Below are 20,469 nucleotides of genomic sequence, written 5' to 3'. Positions count from 1 at the left end.
AAACGTGTGGTAGGTTTAGCCAGGATCATAGACTCCTTCACTCTGATTTGAATTGATCCCCACATCTTGGCAGGGGCGAAAGAGAGGGAATAAAAAAGAAACCCTCATTGGAATATTTGATATCATTATTTAGTCTTACATATGAATTAATGAGTTCTCCTTCCTTTTTAGTTTATCCCAGCTGCCTTTATTTTTCTTACCCTGTTTCCTCCCTTTCTTTTCACTAATCACTCTTCATTTTTCTCTGTTAGTCTATAAAGAGCTTCCTCCACACCCCACCACTAGTTATAGATAGAAGACTGAACGGATTTCTCTGTTATGTTCATTCCTTTATTTCCAACACTTGGACAGTGTCTAGCCCTTTATAGTACTCAAAAAATTTTTTGTTAAATGAATGGAAAAAAAAAATGACATTCCCCTGTTCAAAAATTTGTAATTGCCCTCAATGGTTTCCAAACCAAATTGATTTTCCTTATTACGGTATTCCAGATGCTCCCATCTGCCTGTATCTTATCTATCACCTTGTTTCTTCCTTTCACCTCAGGGCACTTGTCAATGTACATCCCTTCACTGTTCCTCTGTGCTCTTGCTTTAATTAATTTGCTCATAATGTTTCCCTCACCTAAAATACCTTCTCCCTCTCTTCCCATCCAATGCTTACTCATTCTTGAGCTCAAATCTGATCTCCTCCATGAGAACTTTTCTAGGTTCTTTAAATTAAACTTATTTTTCCATTCCCTGAACTACATGATACTTAGCCTGCTTTTATAATACACTTGTAGTCGCTGCCGCCCTCCTGTAGCTCCCCCTGTCCTCCTCCAGCACCCATAGCTTGCTGCCCTGCCCCCTCCTGTAGGTCTCTGCACCCACTTGTAGTTTGCTGCCCCACCCTCCTGCAGATCCCTGATCCAGTGGTAACACAGTTGGTTGTTATGATAAAGTACTCACAATACACAGGATATTGGAAAAGACAACAGGTAGAGTGGACACAGAATGTGAACTTGGTGGAGATAGAAAATTCTTAGTTTTTACTTTTGGCTCCTGACAACAAGATCATAGTCTAGTGGAGAGAAAGAACTTACATTGCTAAATAATGTGCAATTTAGGCTGTGATATTAAAAGTGCAAACATGTTATATGACAGCATGGTAAAGGAGAATCCTGACCTTCAGTGTGTTGGCTCCTGTGCCATGGAACCCTCCAGGAAGTTTTTCATGAGGGGCAACTGGAAGATGACTGGATGGAAGATGAGTCTGGGGGAGCTGACACCGAGGTGGTTTGGGTTCCAGCCACCACCTACATTGACTTCACCAGGCAGAAGCTAGATGCCAAGATTGCTATGACTGCTCAGAACTGCTACAAAGTGACTAATGGGGCCTTCACTGGAGAGACCAGTCTTGGCATGATCCAAGACTGCGGAGCTACATGGGTGATCTTGAGGCACTTGGAAAGAAGGCTTGTGTTTGGGGAATCAGATGAGCTAATTGGGCAGAAAGTGGCCCATGCTCAGGCTGAGGGGTTTGGGGTGATCACCTACACTGGGGAGAAGCTAGATGAGAGGAAAGCTGGCATCATGAGAATGTAGATTTTTAACAAACCAAGGTCATTGCAGATAACATGAAGGACTGGAACAAGGTTCTTCTGGCCTCTGAGCCTATGTGGGCCATTGGTACAGGCAAGACTGCAACTCCCCAACAGGCCCAGGAAGTACACAGAAATCTCCGGGGATGGCTTAGGTTCAATATCTCTGATGCAGTGACTCAGACAACCTGCATCATTTATGTGGATGGGGCAACCTGCAAGGAGCTGCTAAGCCAGTCTGTGTGGATGCTTCCTAGTGGGAGGTGCATTCCTCAAACCCAAATTCGTGGACATCATCAAAGTGAAACAATAAGCCTAATTCATCTTCCCTACCTTTCATGCTCCACAAGGGATTACAAAGCTCAGAAGCCTAATAACTGCCCTCCCATCTCTGCACATACATCTAATGGTGTCACCTGCCCCCTTTCATGGCCTAGTCCAAGCTATACCTCTTTCTTTACACATTTACACCTTCCCCTGTGTTGGTCAGGACCAAGCCAATTCTTTCTCCACTTACTTTAGTAATTAGAATAAAACATGTCACCAAAGTGGTTTCTCTTTAGCTGTCAGCCAGAAGAAGTGGAGTTTGCTTATGGGTCCCCTCAATCCCCACTGAAGGCAGGAAAGAGAAGGCATCCTCCTCTCCCATGTCCCATCATGAAGTCAAGGACTGACTTCAGAGGTCAGGAGTTCTGCTCTCATCACTGGTGCCAATGCCTGTGTGTGTTGTGCATGTGAGCAGTCCCACTTGGGGTGTGAGGGTGTGGGGGGAGATAAACACCTGGCACCCACACAAAAAACATAGTGAAAGAAGTGAACGGAGAAAGAAATATTTTCCAAATAGAAGTGTCATCTCTCATGAACTTTGCAAGGTAAGTAGAATAATAATTGAGGGGGGTGGGGTGGAAAGTGAAGAAAAGAAGGTTGGAAGAAATGCATGATAATAGCTTGGAAGCTTAGAACAAAATCTAATAATAAAAGTGTTAAAAAGGATAGTAAACTAGGGTGACTGAAGCTTACTTATACTTATAAGGAAACACACAGGTAATATAGACTGGAAATTGTTCTATTTGGTTTCTTCCTATTTATTTATTTTGCCCCTGCCAATTCACTGAATCCTCTCTTCTAAGGTCAACAACCAATTCCAAATGACAGCTTCAAAGAACCAAGCTGTATGACCTCAACTGGCTGAAGCATTTTGTTTAGTTAGTATCTGAAAATCAGGCAGATTTTCCCAGTTTCTTATGTAGTCTGCATATAATTCTGAGCAGGATATTGTCCTTCTAAGAACTCCCATTCTGTTTCCCATGCATCCTTACAACAAATTCATCTTATTAAGCAATTTGTGTTTCACTTTTTTTTGTGGAAGTGGCTCTTGGTGTGGGAATGGGAGGAACTTTCCCCAGAACTCACTGTAAGGAACAGTACCTCTGAACAACATAAGAGGTTGCCTATAATGGATCTGTGGTTTGTAACCCAGACCCCACTTTCATTTCCCCAGTTGTAAGAGGGCTAATAGCTGATGTCTTTCAACTGATTCCATCTCTATGAAATATCTTTAGCTGAAAAGAATTTTCTTCAAGGCTGTCCTTGAGGGCAGCCTCCATCCAATGACAGTTCCATAGAAAGAATAAATTCCGGGCTCCTGCCTTAAGGCATAGGAACTCTAAATGGAAATCCTGAACCCTCACTTCTCTGAGGGATTGGCTAAGGTCTTTACTGTGATTACATTCAATTTATCTGTCTGCCCAATCTTACTTCTTCCACTCCCTCACTAAGTAAAGAGTCTAAGAGTATTTCTCAACAAGCCTTTTACACATACATATCCATTTCAGAGTCTGTTTCTTGGGACTTCAAACAAGTTGCTACCAAAAAAAAAAAAAAAAAAAAGGAAAAATCGCAAGGTTAGAAGACACATCTAACCATATGCCTCAAAGATAAACCATGTGTTAAGTAGCAAATCACTGCACCAGTACAGAAGAATATGCTCACTAATAACTTAGTAAACTATAATATCCCTCACTCCTCTGTAAAGAGATTATCTATTATTGCTGATTCATAAAAAGACTAGGTATTTCCCCAAGAAACAGAAATATGATAGGCTACCTACACACAACAATAAAAGAAGAAAACTGAAAATATGAATAGAAATATTTTATTTGATAAAATTCTTCTAAGGAAGACAACCAAAGAAATTGAACAATTCTAACATAACATCTCAACCTAATTTTCTTTAATCAGTTGCAGATCTGAAAAAAAATACTTTTTATCAAAAATTCAAAAATGAAAACAGACATGGACTAAAGGAAATATATAAAATGAAAATTATCTAATGGTGTTAAACAATGGAGTAAAGGACAATCATTGTAGAAATTAAAATTAAATTGCAAGAATCTCAAAGGGTAAAAGATTCTATTATATACAGGTCATTAAAGAGAGGAAATAACTAAGAGAATGAATGTTAAACAAATAAATGGGCAAAAAGAATTAGAGTATGATGGTATGAAAGATTAGCAAGGGTGAAATACCACACATAAAATTGGAGTCCCTGAAAATAAAAAGAAATAATGGAATACAAACAATATTTTAACATTATAATCCAAGAAAATTTGGGGAATAACAGAAGACTAATATACATTTTAAAACATACTTGTGATACTTAATGCAGAAAAGATATATCCTAGTAAAAGTATTAGACTTCAAGTTAAAAAATATATATCTTCACCTTCACATAGAAAGAAAATCAGAATAGCATCTCAACAACAACATACAAAGCAAGATAACTCAAGATCAATATTATCAATAAGCTCAAGGAAAAAAGTGAGTCGAGGATTTTATATCTAAGTAAGCTTTACTTTTCAATTAATACATGTAAAAAACATCTAATAGAGAAAAGCTATTAGTACACCACAGTAATAATTGCTGTGAGCAAGATCCACTAGTGAGAAAAACTTTGAGGAGAAAAATCATATTTTTTGCTTTATTTTATTTTATTTTATTTTATTTTATTATTTTATTTACTAGAGGCCTGCTGCACAAAATTTGTGCAGGGGTAGGGTCCCTAGGCCTGGCTGACGATCAGGACCAATCTGTGGGACAACCTGTGGGGTGATGGGGTGGGGTGGCCTCGCCTTGGATGGCCTGGGGCCTGCCCCTGATGGATAGTGCATGTCATAGCTACCAGTTGTTCTGCTGTTTGGTCGATTTGCATATTAGGCTTTTATTGTGGTGTTTCTCCTTTTTCCGAGTCCAGCACGGAAAAATGACAGGTTTCTGAGGCGAGGAGCTGGGGATTAAGAAATTAGAGAAAGAAAGAGACAAGAGGCAGAAATAGATTCATAAAGCTGGGAGCTAGGTGGGTGCCATCTCTCTGATGGAGAGACAGTCACACTTACCACAGACAACACAGCATATTTATTGGATTCCAAAGGGGAGTTTAAGGTCAAAAGGAGTTTTGGGTGTGCCCAGATCCTATTAATCAAAATCTGGGCAAGCTCCTTATTTTTTGGTACAAGATTTAGTATATCAAGACCTGGGTGAGTCAAGGTCCTATTTGTTCCTCATTCCAAGCACATGGATTAAGAAATCAGTACTGATAACAGGATTCTGCCAGTGCCCTCGTGCTCAGCTAATAAGAATTAAAAGAATGTCCATGTACCTTCTCAGGGGGCTCTCTACATTTTATCATATAGGATTGTTGATAATATTACAGATAACCCCTATTTTTTCTACATTTTCTCCACCTCCAATCAGCACCCAAACCAAAAGTAAAAAAATTAATAAAAATTTCAAAATAAGCAGTAGAAGAATAGAATAAGTTCATTGATTACCACATAAATACTATTCATAATCAAGTGCTATTATTTAAAGCTAACAAACCAAATTATTAGCTTATTGGATATGCAAAAATAAAGGTAACAATAATTCAAACATCTGAAATACAAAAAGAAATATAAAAAGTAAATAAAGCAAGCCTTAAAAGTAAACAATAAAGATAACATAATACCATTGGTAAATACCAGTTAAATAATATGAGCATTTAGACCAAACACATCAGTCATGGAAATTAATGTGAATGGGATAATTTCAACTATTACAATAAAAAGATTTGAAGATTTTAGCAAAAAGGAAACTCAGCTCTATATTTTATATAAAATATAAAAGTAAAACTAAGTGATTTTTAAAAGCTCTAAATAAATGTATAACTAGATATGTGTCAGATAAACTATAGGAAACAATCTAAAAACTAATTCATAGGAGACCAGTTGAATAAATTCACAATGGAGTCCTTTGTAACCATATAAAAAAAGAGAAATATCATATGATATTTCTATGATATGGAATGATTTCCAAATCATGTAATAAAGTAAAAGAAGAAAACTTACAGCACAAAATGTGTGTGTGTTTGTGTGTGTGTGTGTGTGTGTGTGCATGTGTGCTATCATTTGAGTGAGAAAGAAGGGAAATAAAATTTTGTAGACATGCATGTATGTTTGTGTGTTTTCTGATTTTTTAAAAAAAATAACACAGGAAGTATGGATCAAAAACTATTGAATATTATTGCTTATAGGAACTATTCTGAAAAAATATCTAATTCCCATTCTGAAGCAGAAAAATGTACAAGTTCAGCTTAAATGTGTTGTACCAGAGAACAAGAAATCAGAGACTACTGCAGTGATATCAGAAAGTCTCAGAAACCATCTTGAAGTTTCTGAGTTTTTCCATGCCAAATTTGAGATAAGGAATAATAATTATAATGGATTTAGGTTGATAAAACATATACAATCAATGGGTTCGTAATGATAATATTTAAAACATTAATGGTTCCCATAGGATATTAGAAAAAGAATTCATTTTGAAAACTGGTACTTAGATTTGTTAATTTTGCCTTTTCTGTGGAAATTGAATCTGTTTTCTTGTACTCTTGGTTTTGTCTTCATTGAGGAAATAAAGCTTTGAATCTATACAGTGAAAGAGAAAGAGAGGAAGAGTGAAGAAAAGAGTGAGGCAGGAGAGTGAGGTAGGGAGAGAAAAAGAGTAGAGGAGAGTGAAGTAGACAGGAGGAAAGGAGAGGGAAGGGTAGGGATGGAAAAGGGGAACAGAACAAATGGAAAAGGGGAGGGATGGAAAAAGAAAGGAAAAAGAAAATGGAAGAAAAGAGAAAAGAAGAGAGGAGAAGAGAGGAGAGGAGAGGAAAGGAGAGGAGAGGAGAGGAGAGGAGAGGAGAGGAGAGGAGAGGAGAGGAGAGGAGAGGAGAGGAGAGGAGAGGAGAGGAGAGGAGAGGAGAGGAGAGGAGAGGAGAGGAGAGGAGAGGAGAGGAAAAGTAAAGAAAAGAAAACAGAGCCAAGAAGTCAAAGGTAAAAGAAATAAAGTTTCCAACACTGTGTAGAAAAATGAATAAAAAACAATGACAAAGATATGTATTCAGAGATTTTATAAAGCCAGATATAAAGAAATTTCTAAAGGTTTCCAAAGAGATAACAGAAGGACATGCAATTTCTCAAAAGTAGCACAACTTGGTGGAAAATATTTGCATCTCCCTAATAAAAATTGGTTATTTAATTATATTTAAAATTATGATATACCATCAAGGATCAGAGAAATAGGGAGGGATACATAAATAAATAAATATTAATTTACCATAACTAAGAATTATAAAGACAAATTTTTAGAGATATAGCTGAAACAATTACAAAGTGGCTGTAACTAAAATGCAGAGGTTCTAGTGAGCAGAAGGCTAACCATTTTAGAATGCACCTTTTAGTACTACTTTAAAAATTGATCTCTGACTAACAATTTTAAAGTAAAAATAAAATAAAATGAGCAACGTAGAGGGAAACTAGTTTGAATCATTTGGTAATATGCAGGTGAGGGGGGATGGCATCATGGAATTGTGTGAAGATAATGTAAATGGAGAGACCCAGGCACATTCCAGATAGATTTTAGAGACGAAGTTGACAGATCTTGTGAAAGTTTGGAGGTGATAGCAAAGAGAGATGGAAAATTACTCCTAATTTCTTACTTGTGCAACTGATTGGAGGGTGCCACCATCAAGACAGAGAAGACAGGAAGAACCAGGCTTTGGGGAGAATTCAAGAGTTGCTTTTGATCATGTTAAACTTCAGATGTCTTTGAGACATTTGAATAACTATGTCCTGCTTGGCAGTTGGATACATAAGTCAGGAGATTAGAGAAAGTGTCAGAACTGGAAATGTATATTATGAATCATCTTCATGTTGATGATATTAAAAGCCATAAAAATATATGGAATCACATGAAAGAATAAAAAGGAAAGACTAGAAATTTTTATATCTGAAACTTACAGAATCTTAACATTCAGACTAAGGTGAGAGGCAGAAGACACCTTTCCAACCATAAAAGTTATTGCTGCTGAGTTTAATTACTTCTTAAAATGTCTCTCTCCCCTAGTAAAATATAATTATAGATATTAGGACTATCTGTTTTTATTTTTTTTTCTATTTTTATTTTTGTAGAGCAGATTAATCAACTAGAAATAGACCTCTCTGCATATGCAAGGCCTGTGAGTGTATGGCTATGTATGAGCAAAAAGAAGTCATAAGAAATCAGTGAGTAAAGGAAGAGTTAATAAATGTTTTTTTTAACTAATGCTGAGCCATAAAAAAATCAAATTTTAATTTTCACTTAATAGCATTCTCTTTTTTAAAATATATTCTTATTGATTTCAGAGAAGAAGGGTGATGGAGACATAGAAACATCAATGATGAGAGAGAATCATTGATCAGAATCACTGCCTCCTGTCACCCCACAATGGGGATCAAGTCTGCAACCCTGGCATATGCCCTGACAGGGAATCAAATCTGGTTCATAGGTCAATGCTCAATCAGTGAGCCATGCCAACTGGGATCACTTAAGAACATTCTAAAATGAATCCCAGTTGTGTAAGAATGCTGTTCATAAAAATTTAAAATATGGGAAGAGAAAAATACAAATTATGTTTATCAAATATCTCTGAATGGTGAAACAAATTTTAACTCAAATAGAAGAGATAAACAGCTAACCAATTTATCTAGGTCCATTTAACCTTTTCTTTCCTCAGTGATTAGTGATGCTCTTCTTATTTTATATGAGGGTAATAAGGTGTGGATAATCTGATATTTTTAATAGATCTATCTACTGATTTTTTACTCAAAATCAAATTGCTTTAATTGTTGGAACTTTGTCATATATTTTAAACTATATACCATATACATCAATTTGTTTGTTTTATTGGTTATTATTTTTCTAGAAAAAAAAAAGAGGATTATTTTGCCAGGTTCTCAAATAGTCCTGCTTGAATATTTATTTGAGTTAAATTAATCTGTGGATAATATTTGTAGAAACAAGCCAAATAAAGTTACATCTTCAATTCATGCCATATGTTGATAAATTCCAGGTAGAATCTGAAGTGAAGTGCAAAAAATTAAAATATCAAAAAAACAATGAGGAGGAGAAGAAAAAAGAGAAAAATAAATATTGATTAATAGTAGATCTCAGATTAAGAAATTTTAAATAAAAATCATATAATACAAAAATCAACATATATGACTATATCAAATTTTTATCAATTCTAAATAACAAATATTAATGCATAGAAATAATGTTTCACAAATAGTTTCAACGCTTTAATATTTTTTCTCTATAAATAATTATACAGATAAATTAGGAAATAACTGGAAGACTTAAAGAACAAATGAACAGATAATTCATAGAAGTAAAAATGGCCACTAAACACACAAAACATTAATTTCAGCCCTAGTTTGGCTCAGTGGATAGAGCATCAGCCAGCAGATTGAAGGGTCCTGGGTTTGATTCTGGACAAGGGCACATGCCCGGGTTGCAGGCTCAACCCCCAGATCAGTGCAGGAGGCAGCAGATCAATGATTCTCTCTCATCATTGATGTTTCTATTTCTCTCTCCCTCTCCCTTTCTTTCTGAAATCAATAAAAAAATATTTTTAAAAAATTAATTTCACTATTACTTAAAATATAAAAAAATAAACAGTGACCTTATTAATGTTTTTAAATGCTTTTTGAGTGTTTACTATGTAAGTAGCTATTCTATATTTCATAATACATAACATGATTGGTGCTTGTAAAAAGGAAAAGGACCTTAATTATACCTTAGGACAAAGTAGATCTTAATCTACTAGAGCCAACTTGTTATAACTCATTGTTAATTATTCTACAAAATATATATATGATTCTGTGTGTGTGTGTGTGTGTGTGTGTGTGTGTGTGTGTGTTTCTCCCTATTGTGGGTCTTATCTAGATGAAACTTCATTGCTTTAAAAATAGATTACTGCAATCAGTTTGCTTCTTGTCTCTCCCCACAAACTAATCTAGGAGTGTCCGCCAGATTATTTTTCTGAATGAAAATGATCATACTCCTGCCAGATTTTAAATGTTTCAAATACTCTACATAGGATTAGATATAATGTCTTCAGTTGATTAGGCAAAGTTAATCAAGGCAGATTCTTCCATACATTATATGTCTAATTTGATGCTGTGTTGATTTATTGAGGTTTGGAACAATAATCTGACACAATTCCATAAGGGTAATGAGGGTTAATAATGAAAGTTTCTTGAGGCCGAAATCGGTTTGGCTCAGTGGATATAGCATCGGCCTGGGGACTGAAAGGTCCCAGGATTGATTTCAGTCAAGGGCATGTACCTTGGTTGCGGGCACATCCCCAGTTGGGGGTGTGCAAGAGGCAGCTGACAGATGATTCTCTCTCATCGATGTTTCTAACTCTATCCCTCTCTCTTCCTCTCTGTAAAAAATCAATAAAAATAAAAATAATTAAAAAAAATATGTATATATAGAAAGAAAGTTTCTTGAGTTTCCTCCAGCTTTGCTTGGTAATAGTGGAATTTGGATTAAGATTTGCCAGATGATTTTGACATTCCAATCATAAATCCTTTTAGGAAAAATAATCTAATGGTTTAGAGATTATTATTTTATATAAAAACCTATTTTCCTTTTTCTATGTCCCTTATCTAGAAAACTATTTTAATAAATTAAAATGTTTTCCATTGAGGATGCTCATTTATGAATACGATTCCTCATAATTTTTTTCAGAACATTTATCACCTCCTTATTTCTCAGGCTATAAATAAAAGGGTTTAATAAAGGAACTACTATTGTGTAAAAAATCCCCACTGGTATATCTTTATCCCCTTTTTCAAATGGTCGAATATACATGAGAAGACAAATGTAGAATATCAAGACAGAGAGAAAGTGGGATGCACAAGTAGAAAATGCCTTACCTCTCCCTTCTTTGGATTTCATTTTGAAAACAGTAAAAAGGATGCAAATGTAAGAAATTAAGACAGTGGCAATGGTGAAGACTTGAATTGGCATTGAAAAAATATATATCATTAATTCATTAATGTAAGGGTCAGTACAGGAGAGTCTATAGAGTGGAAGGATATCACAAAAAAAATGGTCAATCTGATTAGACCTACAGAAAGTTAACCTTAAAAGAAGCCCTGCATGGATCATGGAATGCAGGCTACTAGCTATGAAGGTCCCTAAAGTCATCTGAATGCAGAGTTTCTTTGACATCCTGGTGTGGTACTGCAGTGGGCTGCATATGGCCACATAGCGATCATAAGCCATTGCCGCCAGGAGAAAGCAATCTGCAGTTTCAGCAAGGCAGAGAAAATAAAATTGTGCCACGCATTCATTGAGGGAAATCATTCTGTCCTCAGAAAACAAGTTCTCTAGCATCTTGGGGGTTATGGCACAGGAACAACAGGAATCCATCAGAGCCAGGTTGCTCAGAAAGATGTACATTGGTGTGTGAAGACGATGCTCCATAAATATCAATGCCATCAGTCCAAGATTGCCCATCATGGTGATCAGATAGATGACAAAGAACACTAAAAACAGAAGACTCTTCAGCACTAAATTATCTGTAAGTCCTATAAGGATAAACTCAGTGGTCAAGGAGTGATTATCCTTAGCCATTCTTGGCTTCTTGTCTGAGATAGAAATCATAGAGAAATTATACTCTGAAGTAGAGAGGTCTAACTATTCCCTCTAATGTTTCCGTATACAAAAGGGAAAAACTCTCTTCACTCCTCCTACGCTGTCTCCTGAAAACAGCACACACGCAGTAGGTCAAGTCTGTGAGAAGAAAAATATGAAAGATATTCTAGAAATGCCTGCTGGATTCCCAAGACAGAATAGCTTTTCTGCATGAATTATTCAATACTAATGTGAAAATTCCTAGTCAGTCTATGTAATTTACAAAATTAAAAAACATTTTCTTATGATGTTTCTTTCTCCAGGAAAAAAAAATTAAAACACTTTCCTATGGGACTGAAGTGGCATTTGAAAATACATTGCTATTTAGATATTTAAAATATCTAATATTAAAAACTCCACAGAATCACAGTGGGCTTTTTAAGTAGTTTTCTAGTTTAGTATCTCTTCACAGCTAGATTTATCAGGGAATATTTTAAAAACCTACTCATCTTTAATACAGGATAAGAATATAAGTTACTATTTATACAATTTTTCTATTCATTTCAACATTCTGAATCCTATATTAATATAAACATTCCCCAAGAAATTATTATTATTAATTATCTGTTTATTCCAATACATTGTGTCTCTGTTTTTAAGTATAGTACATGCATATCTATGGTTATGAGATTTGACAACCAAGTCTCCAATTACAGTGTTCATATTCCTATCTTGTACTTTCTCAAATGTCTTATATAATAACTAATTTTATAACTTATATAATAACATTTTGGTAAATTCCATGGAAGTTCTGCATTTATTATATGATTATTTGCATTTATAAACTCGTTTACTCCTAACCCACCATATGTTCATTGGAACTCAATGATCACCCAAGTTTCTTATAAATTTATTATATTTTAGCAACCATATATTACAAGAAACATGGGTTTTTAGGAATGCCAAAATCATTTTACTTTTCTTCCAGAAATTGCTAAAAGTATTTGGCCTCATTTTTTAGATAGATAATTTTGAAGAAAAGTCTACAATGGTTAATCAAATATGCTGTTTTTCAAATATATTTTGGTTAGGGGTTTTTTTTCTTTTCTCTTCCTTATCATTGTTTACACTGAATTTAGTATATTATTTTTCTATTTGCTTACATAGTATGGTATGGTCTTCTCTACTCTTACCACCAGAGGTTTATACTAAAATGAATAAAATAAGTTTGACCTTTGTATTTTAGGTCCATAACACTTTAAAAACACCTTTTAGAATTACAGTATTTTGGAAAAACTTAGTAAAAATATGAAAAGAGAGTTTACTGTTATTATTTTAGCAACACATAATGGTAAATCAATTGATAATACTTGTCATATTGGTTTAGCTTTTAATAATCACTATTTTATATAGAAGACAGGGTATCAAATAATGAGTGAAAATTCATTCTCCTCCCCCAATGTAAAATACAAATTATTCAACTGAATTAGAAATCAATTTTACTTTATATCCCATATTTATTTTACAGAGTCAGGTACAGCCTTACCTGTATATTCACTGATAAGACAACAGCATTATTTAACTCAGAATGGGACAGAACGATCCAATGTATTAATACTACTGTGTTTCATATGGCTTTCCATAGTATCTTCAGTTTAGAGATAGACCAAGAAAAGATTTAAGTGTATAAAATACAAAATCAATTTAAAATGCTGAAGTATTTTAGGGAAATGTGTATTTCAGCATTTTAAAGCTATAAACTAAATTAGAAATCAGTCCTCGTATTTTGAGTTTACTGACATTTTATGGTAGCTAATTGGCCACCTGATGTTTGTTTTTAGAGAATTTAAGAACAAAAATCTTGGCCTTTAAAACATTTGGGAATAAATTACGTCAACCTGGGATATTCTTTTTACCAATAGGTCAGTGACAATAATTATCTTAGCCTCAGGGCAAAGTTAAAGTTTTCCATGGATTCTAAAGGGATTTCCTTGGCATTAACATCATGGTATTTCAGCAGAGACTCCTAACCTGAGAGACATGGTTTCCAAAACACAAGTAAACCAAAGAGCATCAATTAATGATAAATGTTCATTGAAATTCTGGTGTTAAATCAAATGACCATCACTAAAGTCAGCTAAGGATCATGCTGATTTTTTTTTTTTTTTGAGATCTCTCTCTCTTCTCTCTCTCTCTCTCTCTCTCTCTCTCTCTCTCTCTCTCTCTCTCTCTCTCTTCTTTACTTGAAAATTATAGTGGAGAGAAAAAAATCATATTAATCACTTAGTAGAGGAAGTGGACTTCAAACCAAAATGTGAAGAGAGATTTGGATTTGTGGAAAAGGAGCAAAAATGTGGTTACATTCTTCTCCTGTAATCCCTTGGATGAGTATGACCATCCTATTGATTCATCCTCTGAAACAACTCTGACATTGTATTTTCACTTATGTATCATAATAGAAATTTTTAACTAGTCTTCCATATCCATCCTTCTCCTATTATAGATATGTTCGTATGGACTGAAACGTTTTGGCCTCCTCATCACTCTCCAAACCTAATCTTTGTCTTTTATTTAAGTATTTCAAGGCCTCCATGGTCTAGGCTTATTTCACATATAACTTTTTTTTACCATTAATCTTTAAGAATCTATCTCCAAAAACATACCCATCACTTCTCTATTCCTTGATGCACTAGATTTAAACCCTAACTCAAAATATTTTCTTATAATCTACTCATTTAAAAGGCCCTTGACCTCTCTAACTTATTCCTCTACCCAAGTTCTATTTAATTTTTATATGAGGTCTGATTCCCTTCATGAAGATACCTTCAACTTTCTGATCTGAAAAATAATTAACTGTCTTTATCATACAAAGAGCTCGTAATCATACTTCACTTGTATAATCATTCATTTTTTTATGTATGAAGGTCTTGTTTATTCTCAGCTAAATTTTCTTTTTGACTTTTCATACTTGCAAACCTTTTGTTGTAGGCTCTCAAAAATGTTAATTGAATTGAATGCAGAAATTTCATTTAAATTGAATTCAACATTCGTAGAGTGATTATAAAAAGACAAGTCACTGGGTCAGACATTGAGTAGAGAGAACCCCTCAGTAGAAGTGGAGTTGGGCAGGAAGTTGCATATTCAGTATATGCAAAAACAGAAATAATCTCACTTTCATAAAACTACCAATCTGGATAGTAAATTACTTAAACAACTATGTATAGAGCAGTTCAGACTGAGTTGAATATCAAAAAAGAACCATATACAGGGTATATGGGAACACAAATAAGGACATAACTTAGAAGACCAGGATAAGACTTTGCAAAGATATGACATTTCCTATGATTCTTATTTATTTACTAGAGCACATATGTCAAACACAAGGCCCGCGGGCCAAATCCAGCCCGCCAGGCCTTGCAATGTGGCCCGCACCGCGCTGTCATCACTGCACTCCGCTGTCAGTTTATGACATTGTCAGTTTATGACTGTTCAGTAAACCATTCGGCCCGCGATTTAGGCTGGATTTTAGATTTTGGCCCCTTCTTTGATTGAGTTTGACACCCCTATACTAGAGGCTCAGTGCATGAAATTTGTGCACTGGAGAAGAGAGTGGGCCTGAGCTGTCAGTTGGACATTGCCTTCAGGCCACTCCCTAGGGAAGCTGGCCTAAGCACAGTCTGGCCTCCCTCTGTGGGAGGCAACCAGCAGGCCAATGGGGGGATGGTGCCGACCGGCCCCGTTCCTCAATCACCTCTCCGCCGCAGCTGATCACTGCCATCTCCTGATCGCTGTCCCCTCCCTCTGCCTGCTGGCACCCCACCCAACTTGCCTGGCCTGACACCACCCATTCGCCAACCCCACCCCTCCACTGACCGGTTGTTCCACTGCTGGGTCAATTTGCATATTAGACTTTTATTATATAAGAGGTCCACTTTTTCCCCCATTGACCCCTTCTAGCCTACCCCCTCCCCCACCCCAGGCTTTCACCACCTATTGTTTGTATCCATGGGTTATGCATATATGCATACAAGTTCTTTGGTTGATCTCTTCCCACCCTACCCCATCTTCCCTCTAAGATTGATGTTCTATTCTAAGCTTCCATGTCTCTGGATATATTTTGTTCACCAATTTATTCTGTGCATTTGATTCCACATATCAGTGACATTATGTGATACTTGTCGTTCTTTAACTGGCTTATTTCACTTACATAATAATTTTCAGGTCCATTCATGCTGTTGCAAAGGCTAACAGATCCTTCTTTTTACAGCTGCATACTATTCCATTATGGAAATGTACCACTGCTTTCTTATTCATTCACTACTGATGGGCACTTGGGCTGTTCCAGATTTTAGCTATTGTAAAAAAAAAATGCTGCTATGAACATAGGGATGCATATATTATTTCTTATTTATTTATTTATTTATTTATTTATTTATTTATTATTGTTCAAAGTATCATATATGTCTCCTTTTTCCCTGATTGACACCCCCCCCATCCACTCCCACACCTGAGTGCATTTCCCCACTGCCCCTGTGTCAATTGATTATGCTAATATACATTCATACAAGTTCTTTGCTTGATCTCTAACCTCCCAACTTCCTCCCCTATCCTGCACCTTGTCTCTGGATTTATTTTTACTCATCAGTTTATGTTGATCATTATATCCCACATATGATTGAGATCATGTGATATTTAACTTTCTCTAACTGGCTTATTTCACTTAGCAGATGCTTCAGTTCCATCCATGCTATTGCAGATGGTAAAAGTTCCTTCTTTTTATAGCAGCATAGTATTCCATTATGTAGATGTACTACAGTTTTCTAGTCCACTCATCTGCTCATTGGCTTAGACTGTTACCAAATCTTAGCTATTGTAAATTGTGCTGCTATGAACATAGAGTGCATATATCCTTTCTGATAGGTGTTTCTGGTTACTTGGGATATAGTTCTAGAAGTGGCATTACTGGGTCAAATGGGAATTCCATTTCTAACTTTTTGAGGAAACACCATTCTGTCTTCCACAGTGGCTGCACCAGTCTGCATTCCCACCAAGCAGTGAACAAGGGCTCCTTTTTCTCCACATCCTCACCAGCACTAATCATTTATTGATTTGTTGATGATAGCCATTTAGACAGGTGTGAGATGGTACCTCATTGTTGTTTTGATTTGCATCTCAGATGATTAGTGACTTTGAGTATGCTTTCATATATTTCTTGGCCTTCGGTATGTCCTCTTTTGAAAAGTGTCTATTTTGCCCATTTTTTTAATTGGATTGTTCATTTTCCTTTTGTTAAGTTGTATGAGTTCTCTGTAAATTTTAGAGATTAAACTCTTATCTGACATAGCCTTGGCAAATATGTTCTCCCATGCTCTGGGCTTTCTTGTTTTGTTGAAGGTTTCTTTTCCTGTGAAGAAGCTTTTTATTTTGATGTGGTCCAATTTGTTTAGTTCCTCTTTAATTCCCAGCCCTAGGAGCTGTATCGGTAAAGATATTGCTACAACATATATCTACTATTTTGCTGCCATGGCTCTTCTAAGATTTTTCTGGTTTCCCATCTTACATTTAAGTCTTTTAACCATTTTGAGTTTGCTTTGTGTGCGGTGTAAGTTGGTGATTTCTTTTATTTTTTGGCATGTATCTGACCAAATTTCCCAGCACCATTTATTAAAGAAACTGTCTTGTCTCCATTGTATGCTCTTGCCACTTTTGTCAAAAATTAATTGAGCATAATGGCTTGGGTCTATTTCTGGACCCCCTGTTCTGTTCCATTGGTCTATATATTTATTCTTATGCCAGTATCAGGCAGTTTTGAGAACCGTGGCTTTGGAATATAGCTTTATATCTGGTATTGTGATCCTACTTACTTTGATCTTTCTCAGGATTGCTGTGGCTATTCAGGGTCTTTTTTAAATTCCAGATGAATTTTTTGAGAGTTTGTTATAGATCTGTGAAAGATGTCATTGGTATTTTAATGGGTATTACTCTGAATCTATAAATTGCTTTGGGTAGTATGGACATTTTAATGTTGATTCTACCAATCTATGAAAATGGTATGTTCTTCCATTTGTTTATGTCTTCCTCTATCTCTTTTTGCAATGTCCTGTAGTTTTCTGAGTACAGGTCTTTTAGTTCTTTAGTTAAGTTTATTCCTAAGTATTTTTTTTTTTGCAATGGATTTATTTTTTTAGTTTCTTTTACTGTGAATTCATTATTAGTGTATAAAAAGCCATATATTTCTGGGTGTTGATTTTGTATTCTGCTACATTGCCAAATTCATTTATTAACTCTAGAAGTTTTTTGATGGAGTCTTCGAGGTTTTCTATGTATGTATCATGTCATCTGCAAATAGTGACAATTTTACTTCTTCTTTTCCTATTTGGATGCCTTTTATTTTTTCTTCTTGTCTGATCACAATGGCTAGCAATTCCAGTACTATATTGAACATGAATGGTGACAGTGGGCATCCCTGTCTTGTTCCTGTTCTTAGGGGAAATGGTTTTAGTTTTAGTTTTTGCCCATTGAGTATGATGTTGGCTGTAGATTTGTCATATAAAGCTTTTATTATGTTGAGGTATGATCCCTCTATTCCCACTTTGTTAAGAGTTTTAATCATGAAAGGGTGTTGGATTTTATCAAGTGCTTTTTCTACATCAATTGATATGATTATGATATTTTTGTCTCTCAATTTGTTTATGTGATGTATATCACTCATTGATTTGTGGATATTGTACCATCCTAGAATAAATCCCACTTGGTCATGGTGTATGGTCTTTCTAATGTAATGCTGGATTCTATTTGCTAGAATTTTGTTGAGAATTTTACTATCTATGTTCATCAAGGATATTGGCCTGTAATTCTCTTTTTTTGTGATGTCTTTATCTGGTTTTGGAATTAGATTAATACTAGCTTCATAGAAAGATCTTGGAAGTGTGCCTTCCTCCTGAATTTTTGGGAATAGTCTGAGGAGGATAGGTTTTAGTTCTTCTTTGAATGCTTGGTAGAACTCCCCTGTAAAACTGTCTGGACCAGGGCTTTTGTTTGCTGGAAGATTTTTTATTGCTGCTTCAATTTATTTGGTAGTTATCAGCCTATTCAGGTTTTTTATTCTTCCTGACTGAGTATTGGGAGCTTGTATTTTTCTAAGAATATGTCTATTTTGTCTAGGTTGTCCAGTTTGTTGGAATAGAGTTCATGAGTATTTTTTTCATAATCCTTTGTATTTCTATGGGGTCAGTTGTTACTTCACCTCTTTCATTTCTGATTTTGTTTATTTGGGTCCTCTCTCTTTGCTTTTTGTTGAGCTTAGTTAGAGGTTCATCAATCTTGTTTATCCTTTCAAAGAACCAGCTCTTGGTTTTATTGATCTTTTGTGTGGTTGCTGTTGTTTTTTTAGTCTCTATGTCATTCATTTCTGCTCTGATCTTTATTATTTCCTTCCTTCTGGACACCGTGTTGCTCTCTTTCTTATACTTTAAGTTGTAGGGTTAGATCATTTATTACCATTTTTTCTTGTTTTTTGAGTTCAGCTCTAGAACTATGAACTTCCCTCTCAAGACTGCTTTCACCATGTCCCATAGAGTGTGAATTGCTGTGTTTTCATTATTGTTTGTTACCAGGATTTTTTTTATTTCTTCTTTGACCTCTTTGGTAGCCCAATCGTTATTTAATAGCATGCTATTTAGCCTCCAAGTGTTTTATTTTTTATTGTTTTTATTGTAGTTGATTTCTAATATTATGCCATTGTGATCAGAGAAGATGCTTGATATGATTTCTATCTTCTGGAATTTGAAGAGACTTTGCCTGTGTCCCAATATGTGCCTATCTTTTAAAATTTCCCATGTGCACTTGAAAGAATATATATTTTGTAGATTTGGGGTGAAATCTTCTGAAGTTGTCAATTAATTCCATCTGATCTAGTGAATCATTTAAGATTGATGTTTCTTTGCTGATTTTTTTTGTTTAGAGGATTTATCCAGTGGTGTTAACAGGGTATTAAAGTCCCCTATTATGACTGTATTGCTGCCTATTTCTCCCTTGATATCTTTCAGAAGTTTTTTATGTATTTGAAGGCTCCTGTATTGGGTGCATATATGTTTACCAGAGTTATACCTTCTTGTTGAATTGCTTTATTTAGTATTAAGAAGAGGCACTCCTTATCTCTTGTTATGGCCTTCACTTTCAGATCTAATTTGTCAGATATTAGTATTGCAACCCCAGCTTTTTTTTCCCCCACTTACATTTGCCTGAAAAAAAATTTTCCTATCTCTCCACTTTCAGTCTGTTTGAGTCCTTTGTCCTGAGGAGGGTCTCTTGCAGACAGCAGATATATGGGTCATGTTTTCTTATCCATTCAGGTACCCTATGTCTTTTTATTGTAGCTTTTAATCCATTTACATGTTATTATTGGTAGGTACTTGTTTGTCATCATTTTTATTCTTTATTGCCTGTGTTTCTTTTCCCCTTCCTATTTCTTCTTTTATAGCAGTTCCTTTAGGATTTTTTACATTGCTGGTTTGGTGGTAATAAACTCCCTTACCCCCCCCTTTTTTTTCTGTGAAGCTCCTGATTTCACCTTCAATTTTGAATGTTAGTCTTGCTTGGTATAGTATTCTTGGATTCAGTCCCTTGCTTTGCATCACTTTGTATATTTTATTGCATTCCCTCTGGCCTGATGAGTTTCTGTTGAAAAATCAGTTAGATAGTCTAATAGGAGATCCCTTATTGGTAACTTTCTGTCTTTCTCTGGAAGCTTTTAAGATTCTTACTTTGTTATGGTGTTTTCCAATTTAATTATAATATGTATTGGTTAGTCTTTTTGGGTTCATCTTGTTTGGGACTGTGAACTTCTTGGACTTTTTGTGAGTTTTTTCTTCCCAATATCAGGGAAATTTTCTGTCAT

The 20,469-nt window shown here is 35.3% G+C and overlaps 1 protein-coding gene and 1 pseudogene across 2 annotated transcripts; one reads left to right on the top strand and one right to left on the bottom strand.

Moving 5' to 3' along the window:
* The first annotated feature begins 1,189 nt into the window (after positions 1 to 1,189).
* LOC311618297 (triosephosphate isomerase-like) lies at positions 1,190 to 1,893 on the top strand (annotated as a pseudogene). Its single transcript has one exon. The product of its transcript is annotated as a triosephosphate isomerase-like (transcript).
* An 8,750-nt stretch (positions 1,894 to 10,643) lies between these two features.
* LOC311618264 (olfactory receptor 5K16-like) lies at positions 10,644 to 11,570 on the bottom strand (the record flags this gene model as incomplete). Its single annotated transcript, XM_084875679.1, has 1 exon — positions 10,644 to 11,570. The coding sequence occupies one exon, from the start codon at positions 11,568 to 11,570 to the stop codon at positions 10,644 to 10,646; it is 927 nt and encodes a 308-aa protein (XP_084731805.1).
* Positions 11,571 to 20,469: the final 8,899 nt, after the last annotated feature.

Source organism: Pipistrellus hanaki (genome assembly GCF_964339955.1).
Source record: "Pipistrellus hanaki genome assembly, chromosome: 2".
Taxonomy (NCBI): Eukaryota; Metazoa; Chordata; class Mammalia; order Chiroptera; family Vespertilionidae; genus Pipistrellus; species Pipistrellus hanaki.
The sequence above is the reverse complement of the archived record's forward strand: the minus strand, read 5'-3'. Positions and strand labels throughout refer to the sequence as shown.